The sequence below is a fragment of the Pyxicephalus adspersus genome, chromosome 1 (assembly GCF_032062135.1).
Source record: "Pyxicephalus adspersus chromosome 1, UCB_Pads_2.0, whole genome shotgun sequence".
Taxonomy (NCBI): Eukaryota; Metazoa; Chordata; class Amphibia; order Anura; family Pyxicephalidae; genus Pyxicephalus; species Pyxicephalus adspersus.
Genome location: NC_092858.1, coordinates 141,047,764 through 141,062,492, shown reverse-complemented (window position 1 = coordinate 141,062,492; position 14,729 = coordinate 141,047,764). Strand labels below are relative to the sequence as shown.

The 14,729-nt window shown below is 37.0% G+C and overlaps 1 protein-coding gene across 1 annotated transcript in view; it reads left to right on the top strand.

Moving 5' to 3' along the window:
• Positions 1 to 14,729, top strand: part of SERPINF1 (serpin family F member 1) — a 34,375-nt gene that overhangs the window by 13,487 nt on the left and 6,159 nt on the right. The window contains exons 2-6 of the mRNA XM_072429473.1: positions 7,718 to 7,800; positions 9,020 to 9,197; positions 11,536 to 11,691; positions 12,844 to 13,047; positions 14,526 to 14,668. Coding sequence (XP_072285574.1) covers positions 7,726 to 7,800; positions 9,020 to 9,197; positions 11,536 to 11,691; positions 12,844 to 13,047; positions 14,526 to 14,668 — 756 coding nt within the window. The 5' untranslated portion in view covers positions 7,718 to 7,725. The remainder of the gene's footprint in view (positions 1 to 7,717; positions 7,801 to 9,019; positions 9,198 to 11,535; positions 11,692 to 12,843; positions 13,048 to 14,525; positions 14,669 to 14,729) is intronic.

Below are 14,729 nucleotides of genomic sequence, written 5' to 3'. Positions count from 1 at the left end.
CATAAGAGACACGTAGCTGGTGCTGTACACTCACAAATCTCTACACCTGCTGTTACAATCACTGAGAGAGGCTGACAGCAAGCCCTAAGGAATTCTTCAAGATTGCATAAATTAAACAGTTTATCTGTGTTGTAACATTTGCCATTTCTTCATAGGGTCTTTGTAAGCAAGAAGAACTATCATGCACGGACAGGTAGATTGCCGGTGTTGCATGGGGGTCTTTGGGACAAAAGAGGGCAATCAGGAGCTTACATGGTAAACCACATCCGGGGCCAGGTACTTTGGTTGAATTAGGATCCTTCCTTTTGGCACTAATCATGTAGATCTCAATGTATAACCCAATGCTCGGTTTGTAAATAGTGATATGCGGCAGTTTTGTAGGCACCGCACTGCATTTTGTAGGTTGCTATCATAGAACCATAACTTACCCATACTTACTAAAATAAACAAGTAGGTGCCCAAATTGTTTGTGCATGGGTCTTCTATGGTGCATGGTTTGAGGGCTGAAACCATGCACCATACATTAGCAATAAACAGGCACAATAACTACGTAGGGGCACATGGCACTTCTTAACATTAAATCCAATTGTTTCTGTCTAGAAGGTTAAAATTCATCAAAGCAGTTAGAATGATACTTTATATAGGTATATGTGAAGCCTGGTGGTCTGAATCAGGCCTTGAATTTTTACATGTCTTGGACAATGTAGGAATTTACTGCCATAATTCCCAATCTTGTATGGGTTTCTTCCATCATCTTTTTTTAATTCCTGTTGTATTCTGTGTAATGAGAAACTAGCAAAAGTGTGCCCATTTGTGTGGGATAAATACAAAAGCCCATTGGTGAGGTGGTGGAGGGTGAGGAAATGGAAGGAAGGAAATTAAAGTGTCTAGAGGTGTAGGTGCAGTGAGTAGGGTCATGTGTGGTAGTTAGCACCGCCACCACTTGGCTGTAGTGGCAGTGAATGGGGTCATGTATGGCTACCTGTTTCCTTCAATGTGTTTACACCTAATATACAGATTATAACAACTAAATAATTTTTTAGACATTTTATCTATGCAATAGTATGTACGAGAGATGCTCTTTAAAGAAATTCAGTAAAACCTGGGACTGCCCTATAAGTGGAACTGTAGTTTTGCAAGGAATGTTGACAATCAGGCAGGATTTTTATTGGAGAAGGGCAGGCAACACCCGCTTACCTGCCTGTGCTTTATATGTAAAAAACAAAACAAAACAAAACACTGAGCTGCACATGCACAGCATATCATGTGATGCTGAGTATATGATGGGTATCCCAGCATCTCCTGGGGCTGCCGAAACTGAATGAACTCTTGCACACATGAGCAAGAGTTACATCATCCTAGCCAATCAAAATGTCAGAGATCAGGTACTGGAAGAGGAGCAGTAGAATAAGGAAACACTTGTGACATGTGAGTGTATTTCAAAAATTATGATCAGGCAGGTAGGGTTATTTTATTGTAGAAGACACATTGTCTGGTATAGAGGACCTGTCCAGTCACAATTTTTCTATGTTGGGATTTATTTCCACTATATGAACCAGATGCAGATAGGTGTTCATTACAATGACCTGTCTATCCTCAGAAGGTGGAGAAGCAGCATGCAGCCCCATTCAGTTCCTCGTCCCACAAGTATTTTTCACCTTGCTTCATGGATTACCTCTTCTAACAGGTCCACACACACTTACCTGGCTCACTGGATATCCAGATTGCCATTTAGAATCAGCCTTATGCAAATTTGAGTCCCTTTGTGTCACCTCACTTTGATGTCAATGTGTATTAGTCCGAAGGGGCCAGGTCAGGTGAGTAGGGGGGATGGTGGACCAATTGGAAACCCAGGGTGTTTAATTTGGCAGCCACAACTTTGGACGTGTGCGCAGGTGCATTGTCCTGCAAAAAAAGGATCTCTTTGGTGAACTTTCCACAGTGTTTCATCTTAAATGCCTCCTTCAGCTGGTCCAGAAGGTTAGCATAATACTGTCCGGTGATACTGGAGCCCTGAGGTAGTTAACAGAATACCGTCTTTGTCCCAGAAAATGGACGCCATGACTTTTTTGGACGATTGCTGGGTTCTGAACTTCTTCAACCACAGGGACCCACTGTGGCACCATTCCTTTGACTGCTTCTTGGTTTCAGGATCATAGATGTGGAGCCAGGTTTCATCCTCAGTCACTTACCTAGCCAAAAAGTGCTGTGCAGCTTCAAAATGGGCCAAAATGGCTTTGAATGCTTCAACTCGTTCCTTCTTCTGGTCACTGTTCAAACATTTCAGCATCCTCTTTGCTGAAAGCTTGCGCATGTCTAGAATAGTGGTGATAACAAACCCAACACGCTTCCGTGAGATGTCAAGTATCTTGGCTATCTTTTTTGCGGATATTCGCCAGTCCTCAATAATCAGCATCGCAGGTTGCCGGGTCAGTTGAGGTTGGGGGGCGCCCGCTGCGGGGCTCATCTTCAACGGTGAAATGCCCAGTCTTGAAATGAGATATCCAGGTTTTAGCAGTGCTGTAGGAAAAACAGTTCTCTCCGAGTGTTTGTGACATGTCAGTGTGAATGTCCTCTGCTGACTTTCCCTGGAGAAACAAAAACTTCATGACGGCCCGTAACTCCAACGACGTGAAACTTGCTTGTGCCTCTGCCATCACAGCTTCTCACTAAAAGAAAAAACAGTTTTAAGAATTGCAAAGACCTGATATTGGCACCGTTACATACTAAGATATTAGGCTGTCATATGCCCCCACACTGATTTTTCTATTTCATCTGGAAGGGGGAAAAGCCAGGAACTTCTGAGCACCCCACAGCAGAGTTATGATATGCAAGAAGGATGAAAAGGAAAAAAAATGAAAAAAAGAATTTTATAAAAAGAAAATGACAGATGTTTCTTATACATTAAGTTAAGGTTTACATATTCCCTAAATCTAATGCATGAAACTACAGCTCTTGGGCTGTACTTTGAATCACATATCAATAAAAATGATTGCAGCGATAAATTGAGATTTGAAGGGGTAAGCACTTGCATTTAATTAGCATTCAGACCAACATTTGTGAAGTTTGATGCACTAGCTCAATATGCCTAAGTTAGGCAAAAATATTGTGCCGCACCTTTTATCTCGACACTTCACTACTAGAGAATGTGGCAATGCAATTAATCTCCTATGTATTAGGAAATTGCACGAGACAGCAATGTGTAATTCATAGTCATAGTGCTATTTGATGTCAGGCACATGATAAACATAACTATGTTGATTTCACAGAAATTAAGCCGACCATGAAGGATATCCATGGGTCATTGGCACTCTCATTTCCCTGGAGACAACTAATGTCCTATAGCATTAGTAGGAGAGTCAAGCTCTAACATACACTATTTAAGAGTATCTTTTATACTGGAATCATTTATTTCTACAAGGCATTTTGTAATGTAATTTTGATATGATAGAGGTAACTCTTTAGGAACGCTCCAATAAAAATACCAGTGGGCATGCTTATTATAGTGAGCCCTAAGGGGAGTAAAATGGTACCAGGGCCATTCTTTTATCCCATAAATCATACTCTATGGGACATTCTTTTATCTAGGAATACCTGTAACTTTATATAAAGTGTTTGCCGCATGGCAATGATGACAGCTCTTAAGTAATAAATACCTAAAATTAGTTCCTATATTCTTGTTTCCGCTTAACTGGATGTACATTACTGAGCTGGTGACATTTCACTGAACAAAAAGTATTCATTCTAGAATTACCTGGGCAGTGCTATCCTAAATTCTTTTAGAAATCCCTGCCCCCAGTATAGCCATTAGAATAGGACATTTTTACAATGTAATGGTATACTGGCCAGTACTAATGTAAGTAGTTGTAAAGTGTTACTCCACTTTTCAAGTTAATTTAAGTTTTTTTTTTTTTTATCAAAAAAGGGTATATTTTGTCTCTGTTTAATATGTGGAAGGGTTTTGGAGTCATTTCAGAAAGTAGATATCTTTCTTTTTCTAACTACTTTCATGTATGTATACCAATACCAATGTATACCAGTTCCTGATTTGCAGTTTTCCCTTAACATTATGTACATCAATAAATTAATGAATACCTAACTCTATTGCTAGTAATATTTTTTTTCAAAAATGTATTTCCTTTTTTCACACACACATTACAGAAATGTTTGGCCTTAAAAATACTTAAACCCCCTAAAACTCTGTATTTGTTATCTGAAACCAAACCTGTAGAATAAAAAAAGGCGATGTTGGAAATGTTTATTTTACATAACATACACAGCTGCCTGAAAAACCTAATGCATTACACACAAACACCATGCAATCCCCATATTTTGATACAATATGAAAGATGAGACTTGTAAAACAGATATCAAACATGTCAAGCATAAACTAACAAACTAGGATACCCAATATTTTGCATGGGTAGCTCTAAAAAATACAGTTTATCAATTTACCATTAAACATAAATAATGCTCCTAGAATTACTCCTCTCTTTCCCTTTAGTGTCTTCCCTACACGTGGATTGTAAGCTATTCTGAGCCAGGTCCTCTCCTCCTCCTCCTATATCACTGTCTGTATCTGTCTGTCATTTGCTACGCCTATTTAATGTATAGTGCTACGTAATAAGTTGGCGCTACATAAATACAGTTTGATTACACTGGTCAACAAACGTTTTCTTGCCAAACAGATTAAAGTCATTTTAGGTTATGTTTGATGCACAGATTCCAAATATGGTATTGGTTTTGCTAGATTGGCTCTAGTTTTTGAAGTAATGACCTCAATGATAACCTCATAGAAAACTAATGAAACATGAAAATTAAGCAAAAATAAACTACATATGCCTACATATAAAAATTTATTTTTTAAATACTTAATGTCAATATATGATCTGTATTCAGTAAATACAGAACTAATCAGAAAGAAGTCATTGAAAAACTCAGTTTGTATGATTTCCTTTTATGCTGATGATTAGGATAATAACGTGGAAGGCTCCAGCAGTAGTCTGCCATCATGTGTCTATCCCATCTGCCCTGATACCTTTCTTCCATCACCTTTATATCTTGATGGAACCTCTCCCCTTGTTCCTCACTGAAATCGCCAAGGTTTTCTAGAAATTTTTATAAATGGCTATGGAGATAGTGTACCTTTATGCTCATAGTAGCACACAAATTTAGAAGCAAGAGCAAGTTTTGTACCAGTTCTTCATAATTTTGTGCTTTATGGTTACCCAAAAAGTTATTGACAACCATGACATAGCTGTGCCAGGCAGAAGCTTCAGTATCAGTCACGTGAAATTTGAATCATTTATCAGTTTCTGGATATGGGGTCCATCAAAGATTCCTGCTTTTATTTTTTCAGTACGCAATCCAGGGAAGAATCTACAAATGTATTTGAAGCAATCACGTCCTTGTTCAGAGCTTTATCAAATTGCTTCATTAAGCCCAACTTTATGTGTAGTGAAGGGAGAATGATTTTTTTCTTTGTCAACCATTGGCTCGTTAATGATGTTTGCTGCACCTTTTTCATGTTTTCCCTTGGAGGCCATGTCACTTTTTTCCAGTGATCCTGCTTTGTTCTACTATCCCACAAGCAGATGAAACATTGGTACTTTGTGTATCCACTTTGCTGTCCAAGTAGGAAGTTCACCATTTTTAAATCAACACATATGGACCATTGGTGTTCATGATAGCAAAGCTTTTGTAAGACCATTTGGATATTTGAATAATGTAGAATTGTATTGTATAAGAATATTTTATTCTTCTTTAAGTTTTGTGGAGTGACCAATTGGAATTGATGCATAGCAGTTGCCATTATGCAGTGAAACAGATTTCATACTTCAAGTAGAACTGTCTATGAGAAGCCGCCAGTCTTCTGCTCGGTATTCTAGTACTGCTATATGGGCTAGTAGTCCAGGGATGTTACAACAGTACATGAAGTCTTCATCTTCACTGAAATATGGTAGGAGTGTCACCTCTCTTGTCCTATAAACCATTATTTTAACTTTCAGTCTCAGACAGTTCTTTTAGCCCGGATGCTAAAAGTTCAGATGCTTGTTTTGACTGACTTCTTTCTGTAAAAAAAGAAAATGTATGCATAAAATGAAGGAAAACGAAAGTTTCATGAAAATAATGCTACATTTATTATATAAAATGCAAAACATCGGTAAATAAAGATTGAATATGCTGTGCTAACATTTTGTTGGTAAAATCGTCTATTCGGATTCCTGTATCACAAAAGCTAGAGCTAATTCAATGAAACTGATGTCATTTCTGGATACAGCAGACCTAAATACACTAAATGTATTGAAAAATCCTTGGCAAGTGAAAAAAATGTTTTTTTTTTTGTTGAGCTGTGTAATCATTTTTTGTTTCCGTCAGGAAATGTGACAGCTATATATCTACTTGGAGCCAAGTGCTTCCATGTTTCCTGTACACAGGGGAGATCAGATATGTGATCCCCCTTACATATTCACTGTCAGCCATCCTGAAAGTATACTTAGAGGTCCACAGGAGTCACAGGCTCAGGTGGATCAAGGAGAGGTACAACTTCTGCCTCTGCTAGAAATGATAGGGCTGCTTTACAGCTCACTTCTGCACTGTACTGCTCACTTTTAAAATAAAGTTCAGAGCCTGCAAAACAAATCATAAATCCTTTAAATGCCTTGACGTATTTGTTTTCAGAAATAGTAATGATGGCGCCATGCTGGGAGGGTATATTTAAAGAAAAGGTGTAAGTCCCAAAAAAAAATTTACAAGTGGCTTGAGGTCTATATTTAGTCCTTCCGATCAGCAGTCTGGCACTATGGACAGGCTCATTGCAACTTCTTGGGACACTCCTAGCAATTTGGATAAAATTTTAGTCTGGTATTTCTATTAGAGTTATAAATTCTGTTTTTCTCCCAAACATGTTTCCACTTCATTTAAGATTTTCTGCAATGAAAAAGAGTGAGTCAACTTCTCTACTGGAAAATACAAAATATAATAAAATGTCAATATGCTTGTTATGGTAACATAGCGGTACAGGGTATAAACATTATGAATTACATATTTTTGTTTGAACCAGGTGGTAAATTATGTGTGTTTCCATTCACCTTGTCTGGTTCGGCACTTCCTGTTGCATAATACAAACAAAAAAATCATGCAAGGGTAGATAGAAGCACTTCAATACAATAGATAGAAGACTACAATAATTTTAGAAAAATAAAGAGTCCAAATCCGTCCATAAAGGTCATCTCCAGCCACAATGCATTTTATTTTAGTTCTTTTTATTTTAATTCAGCGTAAAGGGGAGAAGGTGTAGATCTCCTCTGCCAGTTTCATATAGCTCTGGACCAGAACATGAAATATAAGGAAATCTCCAAGAGAGATACAAATAATGTAGAGAAGGGAAGGTTGAAGCCCTGCTTTTTATGTAATGTTTGTTTTGTCATTTTGTATGGTTTTTATGTCGTGTCCCTGTTGGGAATTTTCCTTCACTTTTTTTTCAAGGGACAATAGTGAAGAAAAATGGTTCTACCCTTCCTCACTCCATACAATGCAAAAAAAAAGGGAAGAAAAAATGCTGGGGCAAAATTTGTTTTATTATATTTTGAATTATTAGATTTGTAAACCTTTTTTTTTGATACAGCAAACTCTCCATAACGTAGGATGCTTGTAGCACCTTTTTGCAAGGCACTTTATCTGTTTCTGATTTCTTTAATGTGATATTTACCTACAGGACTCAACATGAAGAACTACTTAGTTTTCCTTCTTGCTACGACTATTTTCTCTTTCACCAGCTCTCAAGATGCTGCAGAGGAGGTGAGAAAATCGCATGTTTTCAGCCAATAAATATTTTGTATCTCAGTATTGTAAACAAACACACATAGCAGTAAGTGTGAAACAACATCAGAGATGCAATTCTGCGGAGAGAGTTGTGTTTTATGAACACCTACGTGTCTACAGAAACAAGAGGCTGTAGTGCTATCAAATACTGGGGACTTACAAAGAAACCCAATCACTATAATCTCACAAAAACTTTAAACATGGTAATTGGTTTCTCCCAAGTCATTTATAAAACTGATAGCAAACCTTAATTTCAGTCTTGCACAGTTGATGTCCTGAAATTGCTTATGTTGAGCTTCCCATAGTGTGCATTAGAGCTGCATCAAGTCATAAAGTACCTGCAATATTTCCTAACTGATTATCCTGGACCTGCCACTTTTATTATTTGGATTCCAGTTATTTTAATCATGGAGGCTCTGTTTTACATGCAGGCATTACCTAGGGTGGTCTGCATGCAAATACTGTCTACCTAGAAACATTTACTTTTCCCAGCATCCATCTATCAAGACATTTTGATATTTGTAAATCTCCCTAACCAACAAGGACAGAAAGTCCTTAAACAGGACATGGTGATGCTTTCAAGAAGCCATGTACAGCACCTTGCAAATGTCTCCTAACTTGCCTATCTGCCTACATTATTTACACTGAGAGCCAATGATGATATTACTGCATAATAAAAATTGTATACATTGAAAAGGGAAAGGTTTGTATAGGAGAAACCAGGGAAGGAAAATACAAAACAAAATAGATTTTAAACTTTATAAATGTGCAGCTTTCATTAAAATGATATCCAATAGTCCTGACAAGAAAGTCCTTATTCAACCACTTTAGGTCACTTCACGTCATGAGACTACAAGCAGACATTCAGAAATACATTCCATATGGTGTCACCATCATAAAACCTGCCCTGAGAAATGATAAGCAGCAGTTACAGGGGCATATGGATGTAGACAGTTAGTAGTTGCAATGGGGATGGGTGAGGTCAACACCTATAGATGAAGAAAATCATGGAAAGGGAAGGGATATTCCAATGTTGTTAACCTGCACTTGATTTTGCAAAGGGAAATTGCTTTGCTTAGTGATTTCATCACCCCTTTCTATTGAATTTGGTAACAGAAATGCTCACAGATTACATATTTTGGACTTTTTCTTATGATTTTAGTAGTACTAACTTCTATTACTGTTATAAAATCAGAACCCAACTGTTGTGGAAGAAGAGGATCCATTCTACAAGAGCCCGGTCAACAGGCTTGCCTCTTCTGCATCCAACTTTGGCTATGACCTTTACCGCATGCATGCAAGCAAGAATCCATCCAGCAACATCTTCATGTCACCGCTGACCTTCGCCACTGCCCTTTCTGCTATTTCCTTGGGTGAGTTATCAAATGAAATCACACTTTTCATGGTGCAATATAATAAAACTGCTGCTGTTTGTCCATCTGCATTTACCTGAATATTAGCATACTGCTTATAACATAATTTAAGTCTTGGTGAACTGGTTTATTCCCAATGGCACTCCAAACACACCATATCAACATGCTGCACTGCAATATTGTGCACACCGCTTTCAAAAAGTGAAGATATTATTCATTGGCCTCCCCATTCAAATGAATGGACTGCCAAACACAATTCATGGCAACCTACTTGATGCAATTCACAGTCACAGTAGGAATAGGCTCCTAATCAATAATTATTATAATGCAGAACTGTCGACCCTGATTGGTTCTGCATATTTAACAAAACAAAAATGATCCTCACACGCTGATATTTATCCCTAGCAAGTGCAGCAAAATCCAGGCACACCATTATTCCTCTACATGTAAAAACAACATATTGATACTTTTGTACTTTTCTTGGCTGTGTCTAAAGTAAATGGTTAACCTTTACATTTTTATCAATTGTACCCTAGGTGTATTAGGGAAGTGCAGTCCAAATAAACATAGGAATGTTGCTTAAAATTGAAAAGCCATTTAAACATACCCTGACACCTTTATGGTAATTAACATAACACAATTACTGTCATCATTGTGGCTCTACACTTTAGCCTAAAATTATGTTCTGCACCTCAGTATAGATGCATCTAGTATTTGATCATAGAGCAATTCTACATTCAGTTCATAGTTAAAGTTAGATTCACTAATTTCTGTCATATATATCACATATGTAAATTTGTCACTTATGTTATGGATACCAGATTATGTATTTTTGTACATATTTTTGTATATACTTTTGCACTTTTGTATACATGACCACCATAATACTAAGATTATATACACAACTTATACTGCAATATATGATTTGTGTATAATCATATGTATGTACATATGCTTACGTGCAGTCACTGAACAAACGCTCTCCACCAAGTCCCCTGAGGAAGCCCAAAGAGGCAAAACGTGTCGGGACATGAGGCGCTAATCTGTAATAATTTTGTTAGGAATTTATTGTCCAGTTCATGGGTCTATCCCCCCCATATTGTGCAGTGGGGGAGACCAGTGCCATATGTTGAAACTGTAGCTATGTGCACACTTGAAGCTTTATTCAATACATTGCCGCACCTAAAATACCCTGGCTTTCTTCTCTTTCCTTCCTTGATGACTATTTATATTTATCAGGGTAGGTGGCTCAATCTACAACAGAGGTTATGGATTAGCACTTCCCTCCAAATTGCCATCTAAACATAACTAAATAATGTAAATTTATTAAGAAGCAGTCGCTGAAATACCTTCCGTCTGTGGAGAAAATGCTGGTTCAGCCTTTATTTATTAGTGGCTACATATATGATTTTAGGCACCTAGTATAAAACTGCATACAAACCATAAAAATTCTTCGCTGGAAATGATCTTTTATATTTCCACAATGTAGGAGCGCTGTATAGCGCTTGTCCCCAGTTGGTCGTTTATTGATCCACTATGGTGGAATGCTAAACATGGTCAGGGGTCTGCTGTGCACAAACTAAATCATAAAAGATCAAACATCATAAATGTTTGTCCCAGGCAACAATTATTTAGGATATGCAAGTAGATTTAGGATTTTTGCTGAAAGGGAAGATCAGAAATCTTATTGGATGATTTAAGACTGAAAGTACCCTAAAAATGCAAATTCTTTGCTTACAAGGATCAGTATTCCATTTTATCCTGTTACCTTCTAGTTTTCCTGCTTTGAGGATCAGCTAAAATGTATCCCATGGTTAAGCTGTCTTTATTTTCTTTCTATAATAATTTAGTTAACCATTGTATTGAAATTCAAACATTTTGTGTTGTGATTGACAGTATAATTGGATATAAAAGTAGAATAAATCAAAGTTCAAATCTAATATCAAACAAGGTAATGGTACATAGAACACTTGTAGTGGATCACAAGGATCAATTTAAATATTTTGTTACATTGATCATGTTTTTTGATAAAAGATAAAGGAAAAATCTTATGGTGTGTGCCTAGAATTACACTGACCTGGAATGATATAAAAAAGATGCAGTAAATCTCTAAAATGCATGCAAGATATGAAATATGAAACTTAGCTTCAGAAACAGACAAACTGTTTTAATATAAATCCAAATAAAAAATATAATAAATATAAATTTAAATAAATGTATTTGCCAATAAAAACTATAAAAATATTTGGATCAAGGTAGTTTGTTTACTGATAACCTAGCATATATTAAATACATATATTATGTGCAGTATAACTGAAAAACTGGTTCATTTGTACAGGTGCTGGACAGCGGACCGAATCCTTAATACATCGTACTTTGTACTACGACCTGCTTAATGATCCTGATGTCCATGCCACCTATAAGGAGCTGCTTGCAAGTCTTTCTTCCAAGGACATAGGAGTGAAAAGCACATCTCGAGTCATCTTGGAGAGAAGTAAGCTGTTAAATCACTTCTAACATCACCTTATTAAAAACAAAACGAAACTGTGATCTGTGAAAACAGTTAGAATGTGGGAGAAGTGGGCTTGTTAACATCAGTAAACTTGCTGACAGACAAAAAAAAGATAATTAATTTAGCAACTGTAAGAAATAATGAAGGTCAGTAAAAATCTGAATTTGCATGATTAAACAAGGAAGTGCAAAAAAAATTCTGAAAAAGAAAAAAAGTAGAGATAGTAAATCTGTCATTATTGTTAGAAGTTTGGGGTAAAAAAAAAATTACAGCTCATAATGATTTAGTTCCAACATCAGATTCCAGTTGTTAAAGATGTAACATTGCTCCAACAATACAAATGTAAAAACACTATATAATTCTGTGGGACTGTTAAGGTACAACAAAAGTACTTAATTAACACATTAAAAACACACAGTATATAGATTATTATTATTATTATTAGTATTAAACAGGATTTGGATAGTGCCAAGATATTACACAGTGCTGTACAATAATCAGGGGTTGCAAATGACAGACAGATACAGACAGTGACACAAGAGGAGAAGAGGACCCTGCACCAAAGAGCTTACAATCAAGGAGATGGGGGATGCAATGTCAAACAATCCTTGGACAATTTATTTCACAAAAAATGTGTGTTTCGCTAGTATAGGTTCTTCAGGAGAAAAACCAAAGGTAGTACAGTAGCAGTAGTCAGCAAACTTAACAATATAAATTCCCAAAACCCATTGAGAAGGGGAAACAAGTTCAGTAGTAAAAAATTGCCAGGCACGTGTCCAATAACAATTTCTCAACGGATTATAGCATGATCTGTAAATGGAGTTGTGCATGCTTAACTTTGTGTACATTCCTGGCATAGCTGGCTTCCAGGAATAAATAAACTTCTGTATGTCAAAGGTGCCAGTGGTTACAACAGAGTGAGGGGAAAACCAAAGATTAGGGTATCATCATTGGGAGTACTGCGACCTGCAAGTGTTACTCATATTTATCATATCAAAAAACTGATGCTAGGTTTACATGGAAGGCCAATGCTTTACAAAACTATATTAGCCTCAAGACTCAACTGCTTTGAGGAAAATACCTAGAGATCTGCACATAGAACATATTTTTATAAAAGTCATTTTTGATTTTCAGGGCTTAGGTTGCGGGCTGATTTTGTGAATCAGATGGAAAAGTCCTATGGATACAAGCCTCGCGTCTTGTCAGGAAATGCCCGCCTCGATATCTCAGAAGCCAATGATTATGTACAGAAGAGAACAGATGGGAAAGTACTGAAATTTTTCAAGGAGATTCCTTCAGGTGTCAGCATCCTCCTTCTAGGAGCTGCTTATTTCAAAGGTAAGCTCATGGACGGACATTTGAAACTGTGGGTTGTGTTGGCCATTATTACACTTACCTGCTATGGTAGTGATACTTGGTATGTGCAAGAGTTTGTCTCTAATATCCATTATCATGATGCCTTTTACCAAGGTACAGATGGACTTTGGTAGACTAGTACGGTAAGAGAAAACATAACTAGCCTAGTTTGTAAGAAGAAACTTACTCTTGTATCTTGTAGAATGACAAGCTAAATTTTCTTTTCTGTAAGTCATCTATATTAAAAAAGGTCATAATATATAATAAACATTATAAATACACAGATCGAAGGAGTAAGGCTTGTATTACCAGTTTGGTGGCTGTTGTGACTTTGTGTATGGAAATGTGAGAGTCCATCACTAGCTTAAACCCCACACAATCACAGAAGGGTTGGCACCGGGGGGGGGGGGGGGGGGGGGGGGAAGTGTACTGGGACCTGATCAAAGGAGTTAGACTTTAGCAATGATGGAAATTCTAAATTTGGAGAGGGGAGACCAGGAAGGTTACTGCTTGCAGTCCCTTATTTTATGTGGAGTCAAACTCTGTGTAGGGTCCATTTAGGGTTAATAATGTCCTATTACTCAGCTGTGTTTAGGGCTAGCAATCAGCCACATGGGCCCAATCCAAATATCTTTGAAGGGGGTTACAAGCTCCTCCATACCTAGAAACAGTGGGTATTTGTGATTGCTCCAACAAAATGACAGCAGTGCAAGGAATTTTAGTAGGGTCTGGGTAACCCTGAATAGGTAAAATGACACAATCTTGAATTATGAATTGCTCAAACAAAAGAAATTTATAATACAAATTTGCAAGTTAAAATACACATAGCTTCCTTTTTCATAGTATTTTACTACTAAAGGGATAGAAAGACTTGGTGGTAAGGTATGATGTGCAAGGAGGAAAGGAGCTGTGCTAAGAAATCTACTATCTTGAAATTGTCACATTTACTTGTAAGTTAAAAAGGCAAGTAAATAAAAAAGTAATATATAAAAAAACTGACTTTATCAATATATGGATTTCTTCTTGCAAGTCAGATTGAAGTAAATACAAAAAATAAAGCCACATTAAGCAATGTACCTCTATATTATGTTAATTACATTAAACGAACTTACCTATTACATGTTATCTGATGTTATGGAGCTCTGCAGCCACAATGGCCAACAACAAGAACAGCCTTATACCTTGTACATGACACTGTTTGTAAACCTTGTCTGCTACTGCTAAAAGTCAATTGTCTCACCTTCAATTACATAAAAAGGAACTGGTAATTAATATTTTTGTAATTAAAGTTATTTTTGCTGGGTAGATTATTCTGCAATTATAAGCAAATTAATGGTTTCATGGAGATAGGAGTACAATGCTTAACAAAAGCTCATTTCTCTCTTTCTAAAGACATGCTGTGTAATGGTGTTTCCATCATGGGTGAGAATTGCTGTAACATATTTTTAATTTTATTGCAGGTCAGTGGGCATACAAATTTAATTCTCGTGAAACCGTCCTACGTGATTTCTACACAGATGAACAGATATCCATCTCAGTTCCAATGATGACAGCCAACAATGTACCTGTGAGATATGGCCTAGACTCCGACTTTAACTGCAGGGTGAGAAATGACTCTTTTCTTAGCATTCCACGTGGGAGTAATGCACAGAGTTCTTTTTTTA